This window comes from Meleagris gallopavo, chromosome 1 (genome assembly GCF_000146605.3).
Source record: "Meleagris gallopavo isolate NT-WF06-2002-E0010 breed Aviagen turkey brand Nicholas breeding stock chromosome 1, Turkey_5.1, whole genome shotgun sequence".
NCBI classification, from domain to species: Eukaryota; Metazoa; Chordata; class Aves; order Galliformes; family Phasianidae; genus Meleagris; species Meleagris gallopavo.
This window is the reverse complement of record NC_015011.2, coordinates 94,759,483-94,787,158: the sequence shown is the minus strand read 5'-3', so window position 1 is coordinate 94,787,158 and position 27,676 is coordinate 94,759,483. Positions and strand designations below refer to the sequence as shown.

At 35.8% G+C, this 27,676-nt stretch overlaps 1 protein-coding gene across 7 annotated transcripts in view; it reads left to right on the top strand.

Moving 5' to 3' along the window:
* The window catches only part of ROBO2 (roundabout guidance receptor 2), a 455,306-nt gene that overhangs the window by 337,327 nt on the left and 90,303 nt on the right, over window positions 1-27,676 (top strand). For all 7 annotated transcript variants that reach the window (XM_031556595.1, XM_031556582.1, XM_031556578.1 and 4 more), the window contains 6 exons: window positions 5,487-5,611; window positions 10,719-10,890; window positions 17,667-17,872; window positions 22,334-22,415; window positions 22,937-23,102; window positions 24,793-24,959. In XM_031556595.1, the coding sequence (XP_031412455.1) occupies window positions 5,487-5,611; window positions 10,719-10,890; window positions 17,667-17,872; window positions 22,334-22,415; window positions 22,937-23,102; window positions 24,793-24,959 (918 nt within the window). The remainder of the gene's footprint in view (window positions 1-5,486; window positions 5,612-10,718; window positions 10,891-17,666; window positions 17,873-22,333; window positions 22,416-22,936; window positions 23,103-24,792; window positions 24,960-27,676) is intronic.

The following is a 27,676-nucleotide window of genomic DNA, read 5'->3' as shown; positions in this document are numbered from 1 at the left end:
CAAATAGTCCACCCTTCAAACCCATATCACTCCAGTTTAGAGATAAGGATGTGGGTGTGGGACAATGTCAAAACCTTGCACAGGTCCAGGTAGACAACATCAGTTACCTTTCCTTTGTCTGCCTATGCCATCACTCCATCATAAAAAGTCATTCTTGTTTATCTTCTACCTGTTTTTTGCACTGCATAGATTTATCCCACTTCTTTCTCTTAGGTCATCCAGGAATAAAAGAAAGATTCTATATGTCAAAGTATATAAACAACTGTTAGCACATGTTATTTATTGATTCTCTAATACTTCTTTCACCTCTTATTAAGAAAAAGAAAAAAAAAATTGTTGTAGTCACTATTTTTTCTGTGAAACATTATTTTGACAATGACTCTTATCTGAAGACCATGTAAGTTAGTAGGAGAATTTGTACTAACTTCAGCAGGGACCCTAGTACATATAATTAATTAAAAGATTACTAAACTTTCAATTATCTGAAAATTGTTTGCATTAGAAAAAAAATGATATTAATCCCATAGTGAGTGCCTTAGATAATTGAGGATGTTAGGAAAAACAAACGATGACAACAAAAACCCTACTGTTATTAATTTCTGTTGTTACAGTTCCTTTACTGCTTGCAGTAGAAATACTGGACTTGGTATGATATCTACTTTTGATTAAAATCACAGCTATATAATCTATGTACCTCAGGGCACCTGGACTGATGGAGCTTTGTGAGCAAGTCATGATAATGGAATTCCCTTAGGATTATTGTGTTCACTGTGAGCCGCAAAGCTTGACACTAGCTTAGGAAATTGTGCTACTGTAGGAAAATGTTGCTGGTACTATATAAGGGATTCACAATGCTATTTACTTTAAAATCACATTTTTCTGTAGTAATTTTCCTCTCATTTTCTGAGTCATCTTCTGCCACATTTCTTATCAGTTGACCAGAGTTCACCTAGAAGGAATAAACTCACTGTCTTGTTCAAGCTTTTCTACATCAGCAGTTTTATCAGCTCCTGGTGACTCAGCATAACCCTTAGTATCCAGAGACAATACTGGTAAATAAATGAATGTAATCCATGAGAATATATAAGAGATTCTGCTACCTTGGAAAAGAATTGAGAAATATTTTGTAATATTCTTTCTATTCTGAACTTCTTTTTTTCTAAGACACTTGAGCAGAGGCTACCTTTGTATATATTTATTTGTATAATGAAAGATCTATCCAGTGACACCTAAAATGACATTTAGAAAGAGTGCAGCAGAGAGCACTGTTACCATTTTCAATAACTAATACTTAACTACTGCTCACACTTTTCTATCTCTATTTTCATTCTTGCCGTAGAATACTGTTCCGTGCTGTAAAATCAGTTCTGAACATGATGTGATTAACCTTAGGGCCTCCCCATCCCTTCATTGCAAAGCCCACCTTGTACATGGCCTATGCTTTCTATTCATGTTCACCATCTGATTTCCATATCATCCCGCTCACCCTCATGAGCCACTATTAGCATAACAGAGCTTTAGTGTGACATTGATTGAAGCAAGCACTTGCTGAATGCAGTATCAGAGCATAATTTGCCAGAAATCAAATCTAATTTCCTATGTACTTTCAAAATTTATTAAAAATAAAAAAAAGGAAATGCACTCAATCTGTTGTTTTTTGGTTTTTTTTCATATTTTTGCCCAGTGCCCTGGAATCCGAGAGCCATTGTCTTTGACTTTCAAACGACAATTAAACAAGTTTTTCCACTATTTATTCCAATCCAGCTAATGTTACATCTGAAACAATGAAGGGCAATAGTTTGATAGGCATAGCACTTGGTTTCCTGCTTCCTAACAGTTTTTTTCAACTTCTTTTTCTTTCAACTTCAAGATTCTTCTAATCACTTTAATGCTTAGATTGAATTAAGCATTAAAGTAGCTCATAGTTCTTTAACAGCCGAATCATATCTAATTGTACCTTTTCAGACTTCTAAAATGTTTCTCCTTTGAGAGGAGCAATAATGACATGAATAAGGTTTTTTGCCAATGTTGAACTTTGAGGGAGTCATGTTTTTAGTTAACCTTTCTGCAAAATATGAGTAATAATATTTATCTACCTTATAAACAGCATCTGTGTATGTAGGTAATGAACTCTCTTTTTAGGAAAACTGAAGTGCTTATTCTGTAATCAAAGTCTTGCTGTCCCTGAATAGGATCACATTGCATTTTCTGGAGATAATGGTAGTCTTACTGATTTGGTAGTTGTACTTGACCAAAATTTATCCTACAAGTATTAACTGTTACTTTTGGTTGTCAGTTCTCGTTACTCAGCTGGAATTTGATAGATAAAATTGATATGGTGAAAACATGCTATAACGTATCATTTTTATCTGTTTGTAAACAGAACTAAAACTGAAAATGATGGCAAGTTGAAGCAAATATGGATTTCTTTCATTACAGAGCTTATTTGAATAAATAAAAAACATATATGAAGTTTTAGTTTTCCAAATTTTTTTTTTTCATACTCCTTAAAATTATACTATTAAATGGTTTGACTGGAGGGACTGGTTTTGTATTCTAATTAATGCAAAGACCAATAAAAGCGAGTTTTTCTTGAGATTAGGAGATTATATTTAGTTTAAAGCTCTGGTTCATTTATTTGTTTTGTAGTGAATTTCTAGTAATTTCTTCTTCAGAGAAAAGCTAGAGAACAGATCTGTACATAATCATACACCATTGTCTACTGGAGCCTTCTTAGATTTAGAAAATCTAAACCTGTTGCTCTGAGGCAGCATCTCATGTTCACCTAGAATGGTAAATGCCAGAGGGGATTTGGTGTGTGACAGGGAGAGAGCAGGGCAATAAGGTCAACCTATACAAATTGGGTTATCCAGACTGAGACGCCACCTTAATTCCTGTTTCTTTTCAATGTTTCTTTTTGCAAAATAAAGGATTATTTTTCTGTCCTTAAGAAAATGAGGGATGTTTGGAATTAGGAGTAGATCCAAACTGTAGATTGAACTAGTAAGTTTGTCTCTTGTGCTTTCACTAAGTTACCTGAATTTGGTCATTGGAAAGTCTACTACAACAAAAAATCCTGTTAAGTACATGCACTCAGAGTTTTGAAGTATTGACTTACTGTACAGCCTTATGTGAGGATGTTTCAGATAAACATTTAAACTTATCTACCTGCATTTATTTGGTTATATGATTTGAAAGATAAGCTCACGGAGAGGCCATGGCCTTCTTCCTTCTGTTGTGATGTCTCAGAGCACTGTCTGTAACACTTAGCACCAGTAAACCAAGGCTGCCTGTGGAGTGATCTTATGTACCTATCATGCTTAGGCATGATCTGTGGAGATGACTTCTGACACCATGTTTTTAGCCTCAATAGGAAGATTATGATCTTGAGTCCATCTATAATGTTGCACTGTCTCATGCATAGTATCTGTTCTGTGAAGAAGTTAGAAGTTTTCTGCTTTCCGCTCTGAGTTTGCTATTGATTCTATGTTAATATCCTGGAAAATGAACTTCTGTGGCTGAGCAGCAAACGCTGAAACAATTCAGTGACCTTCGTTAACTGGTTGATCAAAACTGTAGAGATACCTTAGTGTAAGGTATGCATTCAGGAATGGAGTTTTCTAATTCATAACTAAAAAACTTTCTCTCCCTTCCCATATGATTGAATGAACAGATACACATACTGTTTACTACGTTACTGCTTTCCAACATCTGAAAGGATAGCATACAGATATGCTAGATAAAACAAGATGAGGGAAAAAATGGGAGACATGCTACAGTCGAGGGCTGTAGGAGTAGAACAAGCTGATTTGGTATCCTACAGTATTCAGAGCAACGCCTATGCCCTTATAGCAGCCTCAGAGCATAGGGGTATAAATGGACAGCAGCAGGGTACCTACCCCTTCAGTAGTCTGATGCTTTCTGAGGCCCTAGGAAGGGGCAGACAATTCTCTCTCCAGAAAGTCCGAAACTTGTGCTCAGGAGTGTGAGATGGAAGGAAGACTCCTTTTGTAATTCTCTCCTTCTGCCTTCTAAATTAGCAGTGGTGCATGTTTATTAAGTGCTTTACAGTTCTTGTTTTAAGAGTGCATTATACCAGTGCTATTGGCTGCATCACATAAGTACAAAGTGTATTAAATATATATATATATATCAGATCTGCATACATTTCTATGCATTTAGCAGATCTGCATCTGTGCTGTCAGCAGGTGTAATCGGAATCTGAGTCTTGATTGCTCTTCATGCCTAATTAAATAGTTTGTAATTATAATGGTGAAAATATCGTTTTCTAAAACACTGAAATTCTGTTTACCTAAAAGCTTAGTAGTTCCTTAAACCACCTCTCTCCACAGCCACCAGAGCAATAGTGGAATGGAAAAAAATGCACCTCTTTAATTCTTTTTCCCCTTTCTTCAGCCTATTGGAAAAATCAGCAAGTTTTTTGGTAAGAAATATAGAGATGCTGATTACATTTTTAATATATCTTACATATCCAATTCCATTGAGCTACAGTGTTGAACCAAGGCTGGGAGGTTTGCATCAGAAAGTTACTTTGTTACATGAGTGTAGTCACTGATGTTAAGTTTTTCACTCTGATCTTCCATCACTGCTTCTTCCCCACTTTTCTTCTGCACATTAAAATCTTTTTTCACCCTTCATGCTCCCACCAGGCATCGACTCACTGTTCTCCATTAACATTCCCAGATAAGTCAAAACACATCTCTTTTTTCAAAATTGTTCACTTTGGAATGCTATTAATGCTATCTACTTGAACATAAAGCCAGTCCTGATTCTTCTTTCACGTTTTAACTCCAACTTATTCTTCTTTTCCTTTCTATCTTCCTGAGCTCCTGAAATACGTTTCTTCTTACTCACTGCTCTCCAGCCCACTAACTCTGCAACTCTTGCTTTTTTCTTGTCTTTTCACAGGCTAAAATCTCCCAAGTCTGTGATGCTTTAGCAAACTTCCTTTTCACAGCAAGTTCTTCTTCCCACTCCCTTCTTAACTGCACTGTCCCTAATAGAAGCTGAGGGAGTGCTTAAACTTCTATTTTTCTGCTATCATCCAGACCTTCCTCTCCTTTCTCATTCATTTTTTAAAAGCTAGAGGATCAGAATGAAAAAAGTAGTCTATATATCCTGATTTATCCTGTGCAACAAGTGATAGCTCCAGCAGAATGATAAGCTATATGTAGTGTATATTGTATTGATGATACTTGTTTAGATGGAAGGTAGAATACATCCAGACCAGCATCATAAACACTGTTGAGCCTTAGCATTTATTGTTGTTTGTTGTAGAGTTTATGCTAATGTTTATGGTTCTAATGTTTTTTTTTAATTATTAATGTATTTAGCAAATAGATATATTAATTCTGTCTAATTAGTATATCTGGTTTTCCATATTGTTGCCTTTTTTCCTTAGATCTACCTCATCTTCTCTTTGGAAAATATCCTGAATTTGCACTGTTTTCTCTCTTACATTGTAGCTCCCCCACAGTTTGTGGTGAGACCACGAGATCAGATTGTAGCCCAGGGTCGAACGGTGACTTTTCCTTGTGAAACTAAAGGAAATCCCCAGCCAGCTGTTTTTTGGCAAAAAGAAGGAAGCCAGGTAAGATATAAGTACCCTATGAATTTTTCAAGCCTTTCAGAAAAGTTATATATAGATTATTTTTTAAGAAAGATAGCTTTCAAAAGAATTTGTCTTTAAAACAGCTACTATCTTCTACCAACATTTTGTTGCTATTTTGTTTTAATTGTGAAGAGCACAGAGTCCATTTAAGTGGGTAAAATTTGCAGCAGGTATCGTGCAAAGATATAAAAAGCCATAGTATGTATCTTAAATACTTCATTCTGAAGCACCCAACAAACAGGTGGGTGAGACAAACATAGCAAATAAAGAGGTATGACTCAACTTTTAAGTAATCAGTGCCAGTAATTACAATTCACAGCTTGTCTAGACATGATCAAGTAGATACATAGCTAGCAAACTGATTTGCATTGGCGTATTCTCATACCACATCCAGATATGGTTTCAAATGCTCAACTTCTTTCTTCTGTAGAATTATCTCAGTATATTTCTGAATGTTTTTTTGTTTTGTTTTTTTTAAATATTCCTGAATCCTTACTTTCATTGTGTGAAAGCAAAATTTCTGATGTTGCTAACGGGGTTGCAATCAGCCAGTTCTATCTTGCATAGCTTGATGTTTGAATGCAATATATTTTTTGCTGCCGTTGCTGCACAGGTAGAACTAAAGTAAAGCATTCTCACTTTTAACGTGCGGTTAGTATGTTAACTTTGAACATTGTAAACTATGTGCCAGGTTGCCCTTTTTTTTATCTGAGGAAAGATTGGAAGGAATAGATGAACATCCAAGGACAGGCCTTCTGCAACTTTGTGATGGAGCCTGTTGTGACTACATCTGTCTATGTAGCTATACTGTGTGTCCTTTTCTTTTTGATCTGTAAGTCTTTTCAAAGCCCTCTGCACCTTTTTCCCATACAGTGAGATGTGGATTAACTAAGTATTCACCTTGTGCTGTGCAGTGCAGCTGTGCCTCTAACCTGGAGGCACTATGTAACAGCTCAAAGTGTGAGTTATGAACCTAACCACCTATTTCCAACTTTGAAACATCTGCTTGTTTCATCTTTTCACCAGGTCAGGTAACTGGCCAGAATGACAAACAAAAGCTAAGAGCATTTGGTGCCCTGTTGCATTTCAATCTTACAAAGGTGCAGTGGTTTTACCTTATGAGTGTAAGCTCATATGAGTGTAAGCTTAGTCTTGAATGTGTTTCTTTCAGCTCATTATTTACAAAACTTTAGATCTAACCTCTATGGATCACATTCTGGAAAAGCATGATATTGTGTGTTTCAATCATGTGAACATTTTTCCAAGGGGAAAGTAAAGTATCATCTTGAAATTACAGTGGGAAGTACTGATGTGCTAGCAAACATTTCAGAACACAGTCTTGTAGAGAATTTTAATAACATGGTAATGTTTATGTCAAGTGAGCTTATAGTGTCGCACTTGAATCTAATAGAGTGGACATCCATCATGCTGTAATAAAGAGAACTTCTAATTAAAGTAGAACATCATTTGCAGGATTAAAGTCATTTAGCGTAATTGAAAAGTGTTAATACTCTATTTTATCCTCTTCCATTGGTATCACTTCAAGGGTAAAAACATTTTAAGGTTAAAATGCATCTTGTGTCTTTAATTGAATGTTATTACCTCCTGATTGTACCATGTTGAAGCTGTTTAATTGCAAACCTGGAAAATTAATTACCATATTGAGAACCAGATCCCAAGGGTTAGAAAGTCCTTTTTTGACAAATAAATGCAACATAAAAATTGATACCTACATGGTTTGTAGTCAAACCTTGAAACATAACTCAAAGTGATTCATAATAACCATTATGTTAATCTGAATTGAGCATCATTTAAGTGTTAGCATCAGGTTACTGTTACCATCTCAATGTAGAAGTTGGCAGATTTTGCCATGAGACGTCAAAGAATAGGTGAGTTTCCATTTCATCATTAAAATCCGGACGATGGCATTTTGGCTGAATTAAAGCATTGTCCACTGAAAATATCTGACTTTTCACTTTTATGTGCGTGTTAAAAAGTTGTTGCCTGGATTTTCAATGCTTAATTCTGCTTTTACTCAAGCACACTACAGTTTGCAGCACCACTCTTAAGACTTAGAATAATGTTACGTAGTCATGTTAGCCCACTAACCCACTAATTGCAAGGCATTTTTAATTCTGAATCTATTTCTTCACACTATGTTTCTGAGCATAACCATCTTGAAAGGAGGGGAATTCCTGTGTAATTTCTTCTGCTGTCTTTTGACTAAACAGTTGGTCCTTTTTGTTTGGTAGCATGTTCCCCACAGTCTAACAGCCCTTCACCAATAAAATGTGCCAGGACAGGCCATCTGTACACTTTAAACTCTCTGGATTAAATTGAGATAAATCCAGAGAAACATCTGGATTTACACCCAAGGTGCCTATTGTTTTGCTGTTTGCAACCCAGCATGCTCAGATGAGTAAACTCGCAGCTAGTTAAACTCACTGAGGTTGTAAAAAGCATTAAAATAGTGGACTGTTCTGTAACTTAGGACAAACTGTAACCCATAAGTCACCTGATTCTTGAAAGGAAGATTCATGAGACTAATCAGCTCCTACTAAAGTGTAGAATATTCTCTGGGATGCGATACTCATGTCTCAGAAGAAAATATTCTTAAGAACAAACAAGTCTGTGCTGAAGATAAAAAGGTTAGTCTTACATTTTTAATGAAGGAGATTTGGTGTCTTTTTCTTCTTGAGTGTTAGGAGCTTGGCCCTACACTATCTTTCATTCTGTTTCCTTTTACTACTTGTATAATGAGTGAAAAAGGGAGTGAAGCTCTGCTGTATCAAAATTCTCTGTTTTCTCATAAAATTTACTTTTTGTACTCTTTTATTCAATAGGTATTTGTGCCAGGAACAGATTATTATGCAAGTTTCAAGACAGTTTAGAAAACCAGGCAACTTTTTTGAGACACCTTTAACCCTACAGCCTAAAATTGTTTCAGAATGTCCACACTTTTTCTTTTTTTTTTCCCTAGTTGAATCTGACATTTACTGAGTGGGATGTTATAATTTGAGGAAAAATTTTGTGTGAAAAATTTCTCAGAACACTGAAATGGAAAGGGGGCAAAGGGTGAGACTCATCATATGGTAACAGGTAGTCTATTAGGTTAATACAATTATAAAGATACTAACAATGTGAAATCTCTCTCTAATGTTGAAATCAGACAGAAATACGTGAGTTTTACTTTAAAGCAGAATTTTTTGAAATCCAAGTTTTTTGCTTGCCAGTTCCTAATAATTTTGTTGTAAAACATTGAGGTTTACTACAGAAGTAGCAGATTTGCAGAAAATTAATTTAGTATCCTACTTTATACTTTCAGGTTTACTTTTTAGTTCATATAAATAAGCTTAAAAGTTAGTAGAGAGTCATTATAACACAGAGGAACAGAGGAACAGAGGAACAGTCACAGTAGTGACTTGAAGCTTATCATAGTGTGGAAACAAGTTTTGAGATATTCCTGACACAACAATTGCAAATTTTATACGGCAGGCTTATTGAGTTGATATTAAAGTCAGAGCCTTTTTGTTTGGAATTTGTGAATTCATTATTACTGTTTAATTTGTCTCCTCTATTTTTGTCATCAGGCAGTACTACCAACATTTCTACATACACTGCCTCTCTTTTCCCATCCTCTATTTACATAAAGAGCTGCTGTAGACAATTTAACTTTTTCCTTGTGAACACAACCCTCACCACTAAAACCTTTTCAGTCTTTTTCTGTATTATTGATTCATTCAATCTTTCATCATATTCAATGACTGTAACATCCATTTTAGTTATTCTTATTGACAGCTCTCTTTTCCCCAGTCCAACCAAAAGGCAACAAAGGCAAAAGCTAATCTCCCTGTTCTGTGCTAACTGGTGTCTTATTCTTTATATACATATTTCTTGATGATTTCTACTTCTTCACCCTCAAGGTTCCATGCCGTTTTCCTGCTTTGGTATATCTCAGTTTGAATTTCCTTTTACATCTCCTTTAAGCTCTATCATCCTCTGCCAGCTTCTCCTACTTTATGATCTGTTTTGTATCTTCCCAGGTTTACTTCTGTGCCATTCTCTTACTTTCTACTTTGCCCAGAACATATTCACTGCCAAACAATACCCCTTTGCTCAATTATTTTTGCTAGTTGTAAAATGTTTACTGCAGTATTATATCCTCTTGGTGTGATAGCCAGCTAAGTGTATTATTAAAATTATTAATTCAGAATGTTGATAAATGTATAACAAGTACAGATCACTCAAGTGTGATTGTTAGAAATTTTCTCTTTGCCTAAATCGCCAGCTAGAAAACACCATTATGTACTGTGAAAGGGCTGTTTCTGATTTGAACTGCAAAGCAGGGAAAGCTAGCTCTGTAGATTGATAATTTCAAAACCACCCACACTTAATTTTTCTTTTGATTGATATAAAAAGATTTATATCCCTGGCCAGCAGGTCGAGGGAGGTGATCCTCCCCTTCTACTCTGCCCTGGTAAGGCCTCATCTGGAGCACTGGGTCCAGTTCTGGGCTCCCCAGTACAAAAAAGACAGGGATCTCTTGGAAAGAGTCCAGCGGAGGGCCACAAAGATGGTGAAGGGCCTGGAGCATCTCCCCTGTGAAGAAAGGCTGAGTGACCTGGGTCTGTTTAGCCTTGAGAAAAGACGACTGAGAGGGGACCTGATCCAGGTCTATAAATATCTGAGGTGTAGGGGGCAGAGTGGTGAGGCCAGACTCCTTTCAGCAGTGTGTGGAGACAGGACGAGGGGAAATGGACATAAGCTGCAGCATAGGAAGTTCTGCCCAAATGTATGCAAGAATTTCTTTACAGTGAGGGTGACGGAGCACTGGAACAGGCTGCCCAGGGAGGTTGTGGAGTCTCCTTCTCTGGAGATATTCAAGACCTGCCTGGACACCTACTTGTGCGACCTGGTTTAGGGAACCTGCTTTAGCAGGGGGGTTGGACTTGATCTCTGGAGGTCCCTTCCAACCCCTACGATTCTGTGATTCTGTGATTTAAAGAAAAAATCAACATGTCTTTAATTGATAAAAAAAGCGATGCTGTTGTATTTTGAACTGATGTGAGATGAATTGTCTTTGCAGAATCTGCTCTTCCCAAACCAGCCTCTCCAACCCAATAGTAGATACTCAGTATCACCAACTGGAGACCTCACTATTACCAACATTCAACGCTCTGATGCAGGCTACTACATTTGTCAAGCACTTACGGTTGCTGGAAGCATTTTAGCAAAGGCTCAGCTGGAGGTTACTGATGGTAAGCTATAGAAATTCCTTTTTTTTCTTCTGTCAGAAGTATTTTAAAAGTTGTGCAAAAAAAAAAAAGTCACAATTCATAAAAATAAACAGGTGAATTTCTACAAAACATACTGCAAGGATCTCTGCATAGTTCTCTACAGCATCAAAAAGAGTCTGACATCTAGTTTGCATTTTGCACACAATTCTTAATAGTCCAAACAAAGGATAAAACAACTCAGAGTAGGGTTGGGAAGAAGGGAAGCTGCTCAGTTCTCTAGAGAGAGACTGCAAATAGGTTGTGAAGAATTAATAGTTTTATGACTAAAGTAATGGGCTAGGGTGCAAAAATAAACAAGTCTAAATACCTGTCTTGGTCCCAGCCTTCGGTATTATGCTAAGCAACTTTTTTGGAAATATCCTTAGCTCAATTTAAGTGAACACAATTGCCTTGAATTAAGTGAACAGTGCCTTGGAGCACTGTTAAAATAAAACAGCTATGTAGTGTAGCCTTTTAGTTTACATCTGTGTAGGAAGTGAAAGTACTTCACTTCCTCAGTGCTGTGTTCTAATAATTTCTCAGTACAGTTAGACGTGTAAAGAGTTATTTAAATACACTGTCAGAGTAGAGTTGGCAAGAAAGGAAAAGTACTACATGATCTGATGATGCTTTCACTTTCAGAATTTTGGGCTTGAATCTTACTGTGCCTTGAAGTTTACCTTGGTCTGTGTACAAACTCAACCCCTTTACATAAGTCAGAAATCCTGTTGATACCCCTCTTCATCTTATTGTGGCTAGAAGGCAGTTTGCATCCTTTAATGTTAACAGCAAGAGAATTCCTCTAATGCTAGGAGACCATGGCATTCCCTTGCATCATTATTCCTTATCTTAACAGAATCATTAAATTTCTCCTGACAGACTTTGATGAATTTTTGCCATTAAAACTGTTGTTATATGCAGAGGTCTACTTTTATGGTTCCCTTAGAGACCTGCCTGCACCATGAAAGTTTGAAAAGATGTCTAATTCTGAATAATCTGACTTTTCATAAGAGCATATTCATCACAAATGACAGGTAGAGAGGTTCAGGCACATGTTGTAGAGGTCTGAGCATTAATTTGATGCCTTTTCTTTGTTTTCCAAAAGCTGTCTATATTTTTATGACAAGGGGAGATAATTTCTGCCTTATCCTTGCATCTTTACAAGCATATTGCTTTTTGCTAAAGCAGTTTCTGGAGACTAAAGGCTAACCTTCGCTCTGCAATCTCTTTAAGTCCTTTCTGTCATGATCTATGACAAAATGATGCATTTTCATTCAATTCAAATTTAAATGTAGATTAAAAGGTCATTTAAAATTAATGGAAAGGCAGTATTTTTTAATATCTGTCCATAGCACTGCCTGATTCAGTGCCATGAGTGTGATTGGAATAAATAGAACACACAAACATTGGCTAGAAGGGCATTGAGCTGTTAATGGTTGCACCTGCTGATGCTGTACAGATTTACTGCAACATGGGCCGAGAGGATCAAATCAGGTTCAAGGATATCAGTGATGAAAATTCTTCCTTTTGACAGCCCAGAACTGTGGTCCATCTTTATCTATTTCTTATATGAGATAAAAAAAATAATCCTGCCTGACCTGTTTGGAATTTTTATTAGTTTACTTAAAAAGTCAACAGAAAGCTCATAATCGTGTCCATGCTAAAATGCAAGCTTAATCACAATTAGTTCTGATTTGATTTGACATTCTTTCTCCTTTGCTGAGCTCTGCTGCTGAAGGAATGCAAGGCCTGTGTTCTTCAAATGCTTCCCAGAACTTACTGTCAGTGTGATCGTTACAAAATAATGAAAGGTTGCTTTATAGAAATACAATTTCATCCTTGAGTCAAAGGGCAGGTGAGGTCAGGAGAAAAGTGCCAAAAAAACATTGTGAAACTGAGATTATATACATGAAAGTACCATTAGATCACAGATATTTTTAAATTGCTTTCAGTTAGGAAGTTAACCATAAATGTCTAACTAATCTGTTTTAGTTGATGTTGAGCAGAGGTTGTGGAAGCTAGAGATCTTTATCAGTAGGGAAATCTATTGATTTTAAAAATATGATAAAAGATAAACGCTGTGCATGCTAGCTATACACTTAAGCTTTAGTGTCCCAGTTTTTGGCTGGGGATTCCAGTTTCACTTCATAGCCCAGAATTTTTCTGTTTGGTTAATGATTTAATAATAGTGGCGAACCATCTTTTTCATTTTGAACACATTTTTGTTTGATCCAGGGTAATTTAGATCCAATTGAAGTTCCAATACAGAATGAAAACATATGTCATGTGCAGAAAAACAAGTGCTTAATTATACCATATATAACAGTGTTTCAGTTGTTACATTTTTGCACTTACAAGTCTTTACTGGAAATATTTTTAACTCAAGTGTTCACATGAGAAGAGATTACTAGCTGTGATGAAATATGCTGAGTTGAGTGATAATTTTGCTGATTATGGACGGTGCTAAGAGCCCATAGTGTATTTGAAATTCAAATCTTATATTTTCTTGAAAGGCTATAATATGATCTACTGTCTAATGCACATCTGGAAAAGCAATATCAAATCTTAACACTCCTTTCAAACTCAAGAAGTGAATATGCAGATTGGAGTCTTGAAATGACATATCATGCAAATAAAGCAAGCACCTCTCTCGAACTATGTATGTATTCACGATAAGAATGAAGTACATTTTTAATTTATTCCATAGATTTATCCACCATGCACAGAATATTTTGAAGAAAACTCCAATTTCTGCTTACCTATCTTTATTTAAATTTACATTATTTGTATATATTAATAGAAAATTTGACCACTGTTTGTCAGCTGTAGGATCTGCCTACAGTTTACCCAGCAGCTGCTGTTTGGGATGAGTACTGGATGGAGGATCAAGCTTAACATCCTGCAGTAGATTTCTCTGACAACATAAGAATGAAATGTTTTAGGATGCTCAACAATGATTTAGAAAAGAAATTTAAGCCATTTTTCCCAGCCTGCAATGCAGTTTTTTAACTGTAGATCTATTGAATATGCTGGGGTATGTCTCTTAAAAGAAAATAGGAATGAGTGATGGATATCACTCCCAGTTTAGCCACCTGCAAATCTGGCCACCTTCATTCCTATCTCTGATTAAACGTATATTAAATATTTTATAGCAAATATGACAGTTCCAAACAGCCTCTTGTGAAGCTTTTTGAACAAAAAAAAAAAAAAAAAAAAGTGGAGGAAGAAATGGTCTCTGCTTTCCCTTTCTACTTTTTGATGCATGAAAAACTTAACATGAGCCAGCAGTGTGCTCTTACAGGTTGGAAAGCAAATGGTATCCTGGGGTCCATCAGAAGAGGGGTGGCCAGCAGGGAGGTGATTGTCCCTCTCTACTCTGCTCTTTTGAGACCCCATCTGCAGTACAGATCTGGAGCCCCCACTACAAAAAAGACAGAGAGCTGTTGGGGAGGGTCCAGAGGAGGGCCACAAAGATCATCAGAGGGCTGTAGCACATCCCCTACGAAGACAGGCTGAGGGAGCTGGGCTTGTTCAGCCTGGAGAAAAGAAGGCTGCGGGGTGACCTCATTGCAGCCTTTCAATACCTAAAGGGAGCCTAAAGAGGGGAGGGGAATCAAATTTTTGAAAGGGTAGATAACAGCAGGACAAGGGGAAATGATTTTAAGGTGAAGGATGGAAGATTTAGATGTATGTCAGGGGGAAGTTCTTTACAGAGAGAGTGGTGAGGTCCTGGAACAGGCTGCCCAGAGAGGTTATGGATGCCCCGTTCCTGGAAGTGTTCAAGGCCACGTTGGATGGGAGCCTGGTAGCCTGGTCTAGTATTAAATGTGGAGGTTGGTGGCCCTGCACGCAGCAGGGGTGTTGGAGCTTGATGATCCTGGAGGTCCTTTCCAACCCAAGCCATTCTATGATTCTATAACTCCCACCTCTCAGGAGAGCACCCTGCCCTAACATAGTGTTCATTATAAGAATTTTGTGAGTTGTGTCTCATTTTCCTTTGTCATTCTCTGTTTTTAATTTCATTTTGTAATTTGACCAAATTCCACCTAAATTTGCACATAATTTTAGTTGATCCAAATTACATTTGTAGGGAATACACTATTTATTAGCAAGTAACATTTCCTCTCGTAGTCTGCTCAAAATTTAAGCTCCATTTTATCAAAAAAGCAATCTGGTATTTTTCCAATTGCCAGAACATGTGAATATATGGCTGCTGGAAGATAGTTTCAAAATCATTTTTTGTTGTTGTTATTCTTTGCTGTTGTTTTTGAATGAAATTAATTTTGAGGTTACTTCAAATTTTTTTGCAAATATGATTTTGTCATATGAAATGTTTTGTGAAATAATGGATACAAATGTTTCATAGTAGGAGAACAAAAAATGTAAAATAAAAAAAATCAAAAGTGTAAAAGAAGCTAAAAAAATACCCTACCCTTTTGTGAACACTTTCCATTATTTTTTTTGTTCTCAAGGATGCTTATTACAATATCTTTCTAAAGCTCTGAATTCTGTGTCCTTACTTTGGGTGACACCTATGTAGTGGGAATGCAAGCACATATACACACATTTTAGAGAAGATTTACAAGTCAGACTTGTGAAGACAATATAGTCATTCACAGATCAGTGGAAACCCTAAGTGTTCATTTAACCTTTAGCCTTAGTGTCATGGAAACCTGTAGTGGTCTTTCACCCATAACACCCTTGAAAATGAAGATTCCTTCTGGCCAGGAGACTTTCAATTACATTATTGATCAAAGCTATTTAAAGGATTATGAGCTCCTCATTTGAGCTGTAAAAAAAATAATAATAATAACAATTACATGGAAAAGAACAATATCTGAAATGCTGTAGGTTTTGAAAATACTTATGTTGCTACATATACAAAAGGCAATTAGGTGCAGGAAATAACAATTGAAAAGTTAGCAAAATAAGGTGGTTTTTTTTCCTTAATTTTTTACTAGCTAGAAAACTGGGAGTTGCTGTTCTACTCCGAATTTAAATTTTAGTTTGAATTCGCTGCCAGCATACCTAGAGCTTAAGTGTGTGTAAACCGAGATGGACTTTTGTTTCACTAAGTAACTGAACTGTGTGATCATAAGGAACCTTAATGAGATCAAAACTTGGATATCAAGATGAAAATGCATTACATTCTATCTTTTCATGTCCTATCTCTAATGCCAGCTGGTAATATTTTAGAATTTTCAAAATACCTTGCAAGTTCTATGGCCAATAAAAATCTGAATTGACATTAGATTTTTTGTTTAAATTCCAACAAATGTGATAAACTCACACTCCAAGTCTTGCTAATTTCTATAATTCTATCCATTGTATCTTTTGTTAAAAAAAAAAAGAAAAAGTTAGTATTTTTGTGGCATTAGAATTTCATAACCAATTATTAGTGCCACCAACATAGCCCTAGCATTTCCTGTTTATTAAACAGTATAATGAAAATACTTTGAATCTATTGAAGGTTCCAGAGGTTTTTTGAGGCATCTCAAACAGCTCAAATACAATAGAAAGCATATTTCTTCAAATAGGTTATTTTCACTTCATTGTTAGAGTAGGATATTGTGTGTGGAATATAATAATCCAGATTCTCAGAATAGAAGATTAAAACTCAATTGACATTAGTGGAAGCAGTCTGATTTTTACACCATCTAGGAGCTAATCCTGTCTATTATGATATTTAATGTCATACTTAGTACTGTGAGATTGTTCAAAGATTAGGAACAGCAGCAATGTAGCAAGTAAATATATAAAAATGGATGCTGGATTCTTTTGTACAGATTTTATAACATTTTTGACTTTTACAATTCAAACATTTCACATTCATTTTGTGTAAATACGTTATTTATTAACATGGAGTTATACTGTGCTCATCAGTTGACTGTGAGAATACGTTCAACAGCATAATTATTTATGAAAAATTATTCTTTCAAGAAAAGCGAATGTGAGCATTTTACCTCATCTTTAAGATATCTCACTGACCATGGAATGAGGCTTGTATGCACTCATGCACTAATTCACCAGTTACAGAATCCCTTATGGAGCATTTCAAGCATGCAAATGTAAATTATTAGGAAAAAAATAACAGAGTTCATTGCTTTAAAAGGTGCTCAGATAAACTGATAAGCACACTGTTAAATGGCTTCATAAAGTCTGAAATATTTTCCACTGGAAAGAGTCATCATTTAAGTTGCACTAAATGTTTTGTAACACTCTTAGGTATTTTTGCTATGGACTACACCTAAGTTGTGAATGATTGAGGAATATGGTTGGTACCTGTGCTAGAATTCATATAGTGTTTCACTTTGAACTTGGACAGATTTTCCCTTTTAGGCCTTAAATCTGATAAGTCATTAAAAACGTTTTGATCTGACACTTAATCATGTGCTTTTTTAAACATGTAATGTAAGTGCTTTCCTAAATTGGATGAAATAAGAAATGCAGCATAGTTCTTTTCTAAGATCTTTATTGTCATTGTGTCTTAATCAAATGGATCTGAGGATCTTTGCTAGCAGAATTTTATATATGTAAGTGTTATCTTACAGTAGCAAAATGAACCCGTTCAAAAACTGTTTTCAAATATACCGATCAAATATTAAGATGTGTCTGTGAGTCTTGCAAAAATAATGTTCATAGCCCTGTTGAGGCTAACATAAACCAATCTGTTGAAAGTGGTACAACATCAAGCAAAGGACTAAATGTAGCACAACATTGTCAAAGTCGTGAATGCCAATATATGTGTCGCTGTTCAGTCTTGACAGATAGACCTCCACCCATCATCCTCCAGGGGCCTGTCAATCAGACACTGGCAGTGGATGGGACAGCTCTGCTGAAGTGCAAGGCTACTGGTGACCCGCTTCCTGTTATCAGCTGGTTAAAAGAAGGCTTCACTTTTCTGGGTAGAGACCCTCGAACTTCCATACAGGATCAGGGAACCCTTCAGATTAAAACTCTGCGGGTGAGTAACAATAACAAAGCAAATGCTACAAGTAGTATGTGGCTAATATGAAGCTGGTAGTGTGCCTTAGGCAGCTCTACTATCTTGATGTCTTCTGACTTCAAAGTTAACTTAGTTGTCTCCTTTACCATGCAACATTCACCAAGGACAAATATTATTTTACTCTTTGTCATTGTGGTAGTAAAGGGAAAAAAGAAGAGCTGACTTAACAACAGATACTACTGCAAGAAATCCTTTGAAAATAGAATTATTTATGTTGCAATAAAGCATGAGTGGCAGGTGGGTAGACATGTAAGATGACAGGATCTGGTTATCTTTCAGATAGTCTTACCCTGAAGCCATTGGTCTTTTGACTCAATTAAAACTTAGAGTCATTCATTTTCAACACCTGAACATTATTTTCCAGGGAGCCAGTGTGCTAGAAAGGGATTTTGGAGTCCATCAAGGCTTTTGCCGTGGTCTTTCTCCATCACTGAGTCTTGGCAGTCTTGAGTTGAGCTGATGAATTCTGATGTTAGCTGCAGGTGTTTCATAAGGCTATGGATGGGAGATGACAATTCATACTGTGACATACATGCAGTCACATGCAGAAGGATTTCTATTCAAAATGAAGTGCCTATAAAAATATTTACATTTTGATAGATACGATAATATTATATTTGAAGGTACAAAGAAATCTTGCAGTATTCTAGGTAGCATAACACCAGACTTTGTTGATAAACACTGTATCACAAATCTTTCTTTGGGTTTTTATTTTTTTACCTGTTTAAATAGATATTGCACTTTTCTGTGTATATGTGAAGAAGCATATGTCTAGAAAAATACTAAGGTAATGTCCTTACTTGTTAAGAACTTATAGAGAGTTTCAGCAGCCTTTTAATCTAATCAACATAAATTTCTGAACATTGACTTGTCGTCCAAAAAAATTTCCATAAATGTAGCTGTTGGGGACAAGGTAAAAACAGCAGTTTTGTTTTCTGGTGCCATCTCATCAGTGATAGTAGATGAATTGTTAACCTCCTTGGAACAAAATGGAATTTATTAAAAAATTTATACTAGCTTTCCTTGAGTAAACAATTTATCCTTCCTCCCTGGGCTGAAGGCAGGTTTAGGCCATGAAGGTTAATGCATTTTTCCTGTAGAGATGGATTAAAGAGTGCGCTTGAATTCTCCAGATTCCCCAGTAGTGTTAGAAAAACGCAATTAAAGGTGGAAGCTTAGTGATTTCAAACAAATTTTCAGGCATCAATGATGGGTTGCTGTGGAGTGTCCATGAGGCAGAAGCTCCTGGGATACCTGTCTGCATGCAGCTACACAAATAACAAAATAAGGTCTGAATCGTGCCAGCGCATTTATCTTGCTGATAGATGCACAGTGTCTGTAAATGAAATGAAAAAAATTGCTTGCAAGGAGAGAAGGAAACAGTACTAGCAGTGAGTGTGGTTTTGAAAGACATGAAGCTTTTATTGATCCATAAGTGGCTCATTCACTAGTAACTGATTTTCCTTAAAGGCTCAGAAAGACACTTCTTGTAAACTCCTTGATAACAGTAATGTGCACTGCTCAAGTCAAACTTACTAGCCAAAACTACACAATTCTATAAAAAAACAATTTTCGCCTGTAGGTTGCAATTTTTGTGAATTAAATATAGCTATAAATCAGGAGTGTTTAACTTTTCTTTCAGATGTACTACAGCAAGAACTGTCAATACTTCCTAAGGAAAAAAAGCCCCCAAATATGCCCAAGAATAGCTCAAGTACACTTACACGCCTATCTTCACAATAACGTTTATCACCTTCATCCTCAACCCCTAGTCCTCACTTATTTCCTCCCCTCACAATTAATAATCATTATCAATTGATAATCAATATGAAAGATATAAAGATATGGGTAAAGATGAGCCTCTACTATTTAATCCTTTGAGACTATCCTCTTCTGCTATGTAACTAATCTCTTTATGTATGTAAATCAAATTATTCAATATTCTGCAGCAATCATAGTGAACCAAGAGCCACAGTCATTAATGTAAATCCAGAGATTTTTATAATGAGTCAATCATCCAGTTACCCTGGAGGATAACTAGAAAACTGCATATTTCACTCACTCAGTACCATTTTAGACAGGTCAAGACTGGTGAAAATCTTCCTTCTGATATGAAAAAATGTAGTTTGCAAGATTTAAATGTCTGCTTTAACGAAGGAAGAAAACTATTATACTGAATAGCAACACTTTTCCATTGACCTTCCCTGTTGTTTTTTTTCTCCACCAAAACACCAAAAAAAAAGTAAAAATAATTGAATTATCAATAGAATATTGTATCTAATCTGTATCTAATCTGTCTTCAGTCTGGAAGTTAGATAATTCACCACACTTCCAGCTTGCTTTGTATGTTGAATTTGCCTTCTGCAAGTTAGTCTGTTTTGAATTCCACATACTTCATTGAGTATGCCATACACCATCTGTCATGGTGGGACACAAATGAAGTTGAGAACCGCAGCATCCTCAATTATCACATAATGAAGAATCGTAGATTTAACAAAAACTCAGAAGAAGCAAAATAGAATACAGTACTTCAGAATGCTATAAGACTCCCTCCTCCAGAAATCTGCCTCTTTTCAAGAGTCTTTCTCATTTAGTTAGCAGGTCCAAAGGAGGGCCACAAAGGTGATCAGAGGGCTAGAGCACCTCATCAATGAGGGCATGCTGAGAGAGTTGAGGCTCTTCAGCTGGAGAAGGAAAGGCTCCCTGGGGACCTTATGACGGCCTTCCAATACGACAAGGGGGCCTGCAGGAAAGTTGGGGAGGAGCTTTTTATAAGGGCATGTAGTGATAGGATGAGGGGAAATGTCTTTAAACTGGAAGAGCATAGATTTAGACTAGATATTAGGAACATTCTTTACTGTGAGGGTGGTGAGATGCTGGAACAGGTTGACCAGTGAGGTTGTAGATGCCCCCTTCACTCAAGTCCAGGCTGGATGAGGCTGTCAGCAACCTGGTCTAATGGGAGATGTCCCTTCCTATAGCAGGGACGTTGGAACTAGATTGACCTTAAAGGTGCTTTCCAACCCAAACCATCCTATGATTCTATGATTCTATGATTTCTGTATTTTGAATTTCTGAGACATTGTCAGAGGAGTTTAATTATTCTTTGTATTTCATGGCAAAATTCAAGTTATGCTTTTTTTTGATAAACTGCCATTAACTGGTTGCTTTCTTCCCTTAAGAATGACATAGTCCCAGTCTATTGGAAGAAAATGCCAACAAAAATCTAACAGTACAAAATTAAAAATCAATTAAATTATGTGTCTACAAGTAATGTAGAGAACATCTCACTAATTTTCTTTTACATTCTTTTCAAAGAGTTGGGTATGAACATTTGTTATAGTTCCAATCTGTGTTTTCCAGATCACCAATTATAATTCCTTAAAGTCCCATAAACCTTCTTGAATGCGGTCCTACTTTCATTAAATCAACTGATGGTAAATGTAATTCTTCTCCTTTATCTCTACACTCAGCATTTTCCCTCTTCTTCAATCTCCAAACTACCATTCTTTATACACAGTGGTAGGACAACTCTTCTGTATGTTCTGTGTTTTGCAAAGTCACAGTTTTCCATCCACTTCTGTTGTCTTCTCTAATTCTTGTCATATAAATCTTTACTTTAAATCAAAGTAAGGAATAGTAAAATACCTGGCAAATTTTCCAGTAAAGCAATAATTTATAAGAACAATAATGAGATTAATATTGATGGAATAAATTAAAAATCTTTCCAAAAATAAATTAGGGCTATATGAACTGACATAGGAATCACAATTTAGGGTCTTTATCTACCAAACTGCTTTGCAAGACTGAAATAAAATTTCATGTGCTACAGAAGAAAGGTAAGCATGGTATATGATCCGGTTTAACTATACCGTTTTAAAATTGCTTGGAGGACTGTGTGTAGAAATAACCGTTGTTAAGATCTTAGAAACAATGTACATATGTATTGATGACCTGTATAAATATGGCTTCATCTGTCATAAAACCATAAGATGATGGAATAGCTTTCCTGAGACTAGAGTATCTCTATGTCATTGTGGGATAATGAACTGTGAGTTTTCATCCTCTAAGGAAAAATTGTTGTTGTATTGTTTGCTGATTTCAACTGGGTTTCTTAACAATAAAAAGGTTGACACTGTCTGAAACGTTCGTTCTGTACCACTTACATACTTCACTGATACAATTAAGAATATGAAAATTACAATTAGAAAAGTATTAAAAACAAGTAATCTTATTTTAGTCCTTTAAAAGTAAGCCACCATTAAATTCTTATTTTTAAATGTCTGGTGCCTTTTAGGCTGATATAAAGTGTAAAATAAGTCTTTCTTTTCAATAAATATATAGGAAAAAAAAATTAGAATAAATTCTGTCATATGATTCTGAAAGGTAAAACTTGCTTTTAAATGTTCTTAATGTTAGCTGTCTGATACTGGAACCTACACTTGCGTTGCAACAAGTTCAAGTGGGGAAACATCATGGAGTGCTGTTCTGGATGTGACAGGTAAGTAATATCCAGAGGCCGTTTTCAGATGGCACAGAATGAAAAGTATAGTATAAAATAGAGCCTTATGAGTCAAATAATGTCTTCTAGAAATTCTAGGTGTGAAATAGAGAAGGTTTTAAGTGGGAAGGATTCATTTCTTCAAGTGTCTCAGACTTCATTGTTAGCACTGAAACTGATCTGCATATAGGAATTTTCTCAGACTTCTAGTAGCTGATGTTCTGACATTTTATGTAAATATGAGCAAAGCATGGTTTTTTTTGTTACTCCTTTCTTCTTTTTTTTTATATAAACTTTTGAGTTTTGTCTTTTTTTCCTGTAATGTATATGTAAAGAATGATAGTTCCTCATTAAAAAAATATACCTGATAATGCAGTAGTTGACTTAGTTCTTAACAAATTAAAAGCATTGATGAAGCTGATTATGCAGATATTTGGCATGCTTTTCCTTTTAGCCTTCTACTTTGGTCAAACTATCTAATTGACAACAAAAAGTAATTATTTTACATTTGCTCCTTGCAGAGTTGGGTGGAGCAACAGTCAGTAAAAGTTATGACATAAATGACCTCCCTGGGCCACCATCCAAACCTCAGGTCACTGATGTTACTAAGAACAGTGTCACCCTGTCCTGGCAGCCAGGGACCCCTGGAAGCCTACCAGCTAGTGCATATATCATTGAGGCTTTTAGGTATGTGAATTATTCTACTTCAATCTCCTTCCTTTCTAATTTTGCTTAAATCCTAGTACCAGCTGTTCTGGTATTGTGGTGTTCTTTTGGTTTCTACACGTATCACTAAAAGTTCAGTAAAAGATTTAACTCCAGTGGCAGGCATTGATTCTTTCTCTTTAAGTGTTTTGTTTTGCTTTGTTTTTTAATATGTCATCACATTTTCTTAAGTCGTGAAGTAGTGAAGCATTTAACTTTTTCTTCAGGTCAGTGGAAACATAAATGGACAATGTACTCACTATTTATTACTTTTTCCTTAGTTCTAATGATCACCCTGGGAATGTTGTATTTCAAACCATTTGGGCTTGAGTTACTTAGAATGTTGTAATACAAGCAAACTGAAAACTAATAGGCAACCTTTAAATCACTCTGTGTTTTTCTTCTCCTGTTCTTGTTAAAACAGCACCAATTAAATAGTTAAAGAACTTTAAAATTCTGCACTTAGCTGTTTTTGATGGAATAAAACTTTTAACTGAAAAGAATGATGTTCATAATTCAGGATTTCATCATGCAGCCTGAAATTGAAGAGGATCCAGCTGTTCTATTCCACACAGCAGCACTTAATGCATTGTAGGAAAGAACTCCTGGGCCCCAATTCAGCAAGTTTGTTTAAGCATAAGCTGTATCCCTCATGTGTATTACAAGAGTAGTATTCTGCATATAGATGTGCACTTTCTTACATGCTTTTCTACATCAACATATTCAGACAATAATCAATAATATAGTTTATCTTTTGATTAATATTCTAGCAGGAATTTATCAAAATTATATGCTTACAAATTTAAAACATTATTGTGATAATGTTTTATCTGTATATGTTAATATACAAAATACATCATTATTGTGTGTGCAGATTGGTGATTTTGTTCTGGGACTTGTACTTTTCTTAATGTATTAAATGAATGAAACAATTGAATCAAAATGGAACTAGCAGTTTCATTTTTATTTTTTTTTTCCTTCAAGATGTTACATTTTCTGCTCAATTCTGTACAACAAAGCAGAATAAAGTCAAATTTTGCCCATAAACTTTTATGATATTTCACCTTGGATAAGCTTTAATGGCACGCCATCAAAAACTTTTACAGGAGCCAAGGATTTTTATTAAAAGCAGTTTTAAAAATTACAGCTGAAATATCTTCATATAGTGGATTGTAATCTAATTATATTGCCATTCAAATGAAAATGTAGTGACATAAAGAATATTCATATAATTTTCTTAATTTACAAGCTTTTTTTCAGAAGATTCTTTGTTAACTTTGAGTATGAATTTAGTTCAAGTATTCTTTTTTCTAATGACAGTTATTGACATAATTTACTTAGCAACGTAGAAATTTATTCTTTTAACATTTTTTTCTTTTCTAAGGTTTATGTTCAAGATTGGCCTATTTATCATTCAAATTTCCTTTGCTGCTTTCCACACTTTCCTTTTGCAGGTGTTTGCTAGAGTGATAGAAAAAGCTTTTGCTTTTAGTGAAAGGAGAAATACTTTTGAAAGGTCTGTCATTTTTTTATGCTTTTTGATATGTTAACTGAAATTATAAAATATTAGTTTTGTCTTGTTCTTATATATTTTTTTTTTCCTGCAGATCCCCTTTTATTTCCTTGTTTTCTTATGTGTTAGTCTATAATCTTCAACATTTTCTTATTGCAGTCAATCTGTGAGCAATAGTTGGCAAACAGTGGCTAACCATGTGAAGACCACTCTCTACACTGTGAGAGGACTGCGACCCAATACAATCTACCTGTTTATGGTGAGAGCTATCAATTCACAAGGTCTGAGTGATCCCAGCCCTATGTCAGATCCCGTCCGAACACAAGGTAAGAGTAATTATTATGGCTTACATGCTTGAACTAAAATTTAAAAAAAAGAAACTGAAGGTTGACCATTAGGTTTGGCCTTTTTATGTTATCACTCTGACTGAAGGAATCTTGAATACAACTTAGCTAATAAAGACAGTCCAATGATTGCTTTATTTATTTATAATTTATTGTTATTTATATTCCAGATTTATATCTGGAATTTAGGAGAAAGCTAAGGATAGTTTAGCCATGCAGTGCCTTGGCACATTTTTATTTTGCAGTTCATAGATTGTTGCTGTGCTTCTTGATGGCACTCAAACTTTTCCAAACATGTCCTCTCTTGGTTGTTGTTGTTGTATCCTTACTTTCTATTTTCAATCCTTTATTCATCTCCGTTATCTAGCAGAGATACACTGTTATGATAAGGACAAAAAACAGGCAAAACACCTTATTTTGCACTAGTATTAATACAAGAAATGCAAAAAATATCCATAGGATATTGGTAAATCTACTCCAACATTTGTGCAGATTATTCATATAGATTAAGGCATCTGTATGATGGAGAGTATTTCAAAGCTATTCTGAGAAATGTATAGACCTTCAACTTATATCAACATTTCTGAATTTTTACATTCATAATTCACTGCATAATAAACCCTGAGGGAAGACTGAAAGGAAATCCCTTATTTGTAGGCTACTGATATAATTGATAGCTGTGATCCTCCATGTCTTGTTTCAGGACTGTTTGATGACTATAAACTCTGTTCATGTTATACTCTGCTCTAACTGTGTATAGCTGCCACAAACAAATTTCACTGCACAGCATGGATTTTTTGGCTTTAAGAACATATTGCTTGAGTACTTCATTCAAGAATGTACTTTTGCATTTAAGCATATTGAAGTACAGGAATTAATCATTCTTTTAAATCATGATTTCTTCATTTTCAAAGTAATAGCTCCTCTCACAGTTAATTTACATTGAGATTATCTATCCCTGTCTATGGAAGTTAGAAAACTGTGTAGGAGTGCCTGCGCATCCTGTGTCAGTCTCCAGCATGTGTAATTGGAACTATGTTTTTTGTAGGTTCTGGATGGACAGAAAGGAAATGAATAGGGTGGTATTGCTTTATCACATAGCCAATAGATCCAGCCTCTCATTCCAGTCTATTCCTGAATAAATCTGTCATTAAGAATTACCTCCTCAAAATATTAATAGCAATAATAAATAAAAATCATTGTTGTAAAAGGAGAAAGAGGTGTTTTCTGAAAAGCTGAAGGAATAAGTTGAGGAGGGATTCCATAGCTTCACTGTCCATGGAGTATTGCAACTTCTTTCTTACTCTCCTGTTGTGATAAGGAGACTTATGCTTTTCTTTGCACCAGCCTTTAGTCTGAATAACTTATCACTTAGTTAAAAATACAACTTTATTTGGCATTTGAATGTCAAGTGAAGACTTTTTATCTGACATACTGACAAGCAATTTGATTTCAGTAAAAACATGTCTTTTAATTAGCTACAGCATGTGTTGCAGCTTCCATTTCCAGAAGCTGTTTAGCAGTCAAGCACACTGAAACATGTACAGGATTTATAGCTTCTTTGGTAACCTCCAGTTTAATGAAATTAAATCATAAAATCAATTGAAAATTAGCATAATGTTTTGATGTGATTTCTAATTATGCCTGAATTCAATTCAGGCTGACAGAGGAAGCTGACACATGCAGGAAAGCCTGTTCACAGCGACCACTGAGGAAGAGAGAAGCAGTTATAACCATACTATATAATATTAATTTGCAACAGGTGTCTGTTGCAGCTTTAATGTCTGGCATTTTATTTCCTGGTAATAAGCATAGCAAAAGGCAAGTAGTATAATTTTATGCATATTTTCACCAGTGAACTACAAGTAGACAATAAGGGGCTATGAAAAGGCTTACCTTAAATGACTTCTGTCAAATAAGGACAGAGAAATCAGTAATTGCTCTAGGAAAAGATTTGACATTGGTTGGATTATTAGCAGACTGGAGCACTTCAACGAAACTATCTATAATCGTATATGAAACTATGTATAATCATATCCCTGCAATTTAGATTACTGTCTACTAGTAGGAAGTTCACTGGAAGCTGTAAAAGTGAACTTAGAGAAAATATACCACCAATTTAACTTTAGGGACCTCTTAATTTTGATTGGGATATCCTTCTTGAGCTGCTTTTCCATGAGTCATGATTTTATTATGCCAATATTTGAAGATTTGGTTATGGGTAGATCAGCTGGAAAAGGAGGTTATCAGGAGTAGTCAGCATGGGTTCACCAAGGGGAGGTCGTGCTCGACCAACCTGGTGGCCTTCTATGATGCTGTCACATGCTGGGTGGATGGGGGAAGAGCGGTAGATGTAATCTACCTTGATTTTAGAAAGGCATTTGATACTGTCTCCCATGCCATCCTTATAACAAAGCTGAGGAAGTGTGGGATAGACGAGTGGACAGTGAGGTGGGTTGAGAACTGGCTGACTGGCAGAGCGCAGAGGGTCGTCGTTGATGGTGCAGAGTCTGGCTGGAGACCTGTGACCAGTGGTGTCCCCCAGGGGGCCTGTGCTGGGTCCGGTCTTGTTCAACATCTTTATCAATGACCTTGATGAGGGGATAGTGGCCTCCCTCAGCAAGTTTGCTGATTATACGAAGTTGGGAGGATTGGCTGACACGCCTGAAGGCTGTGCTGCCATTCAGCGAGACCTGGAC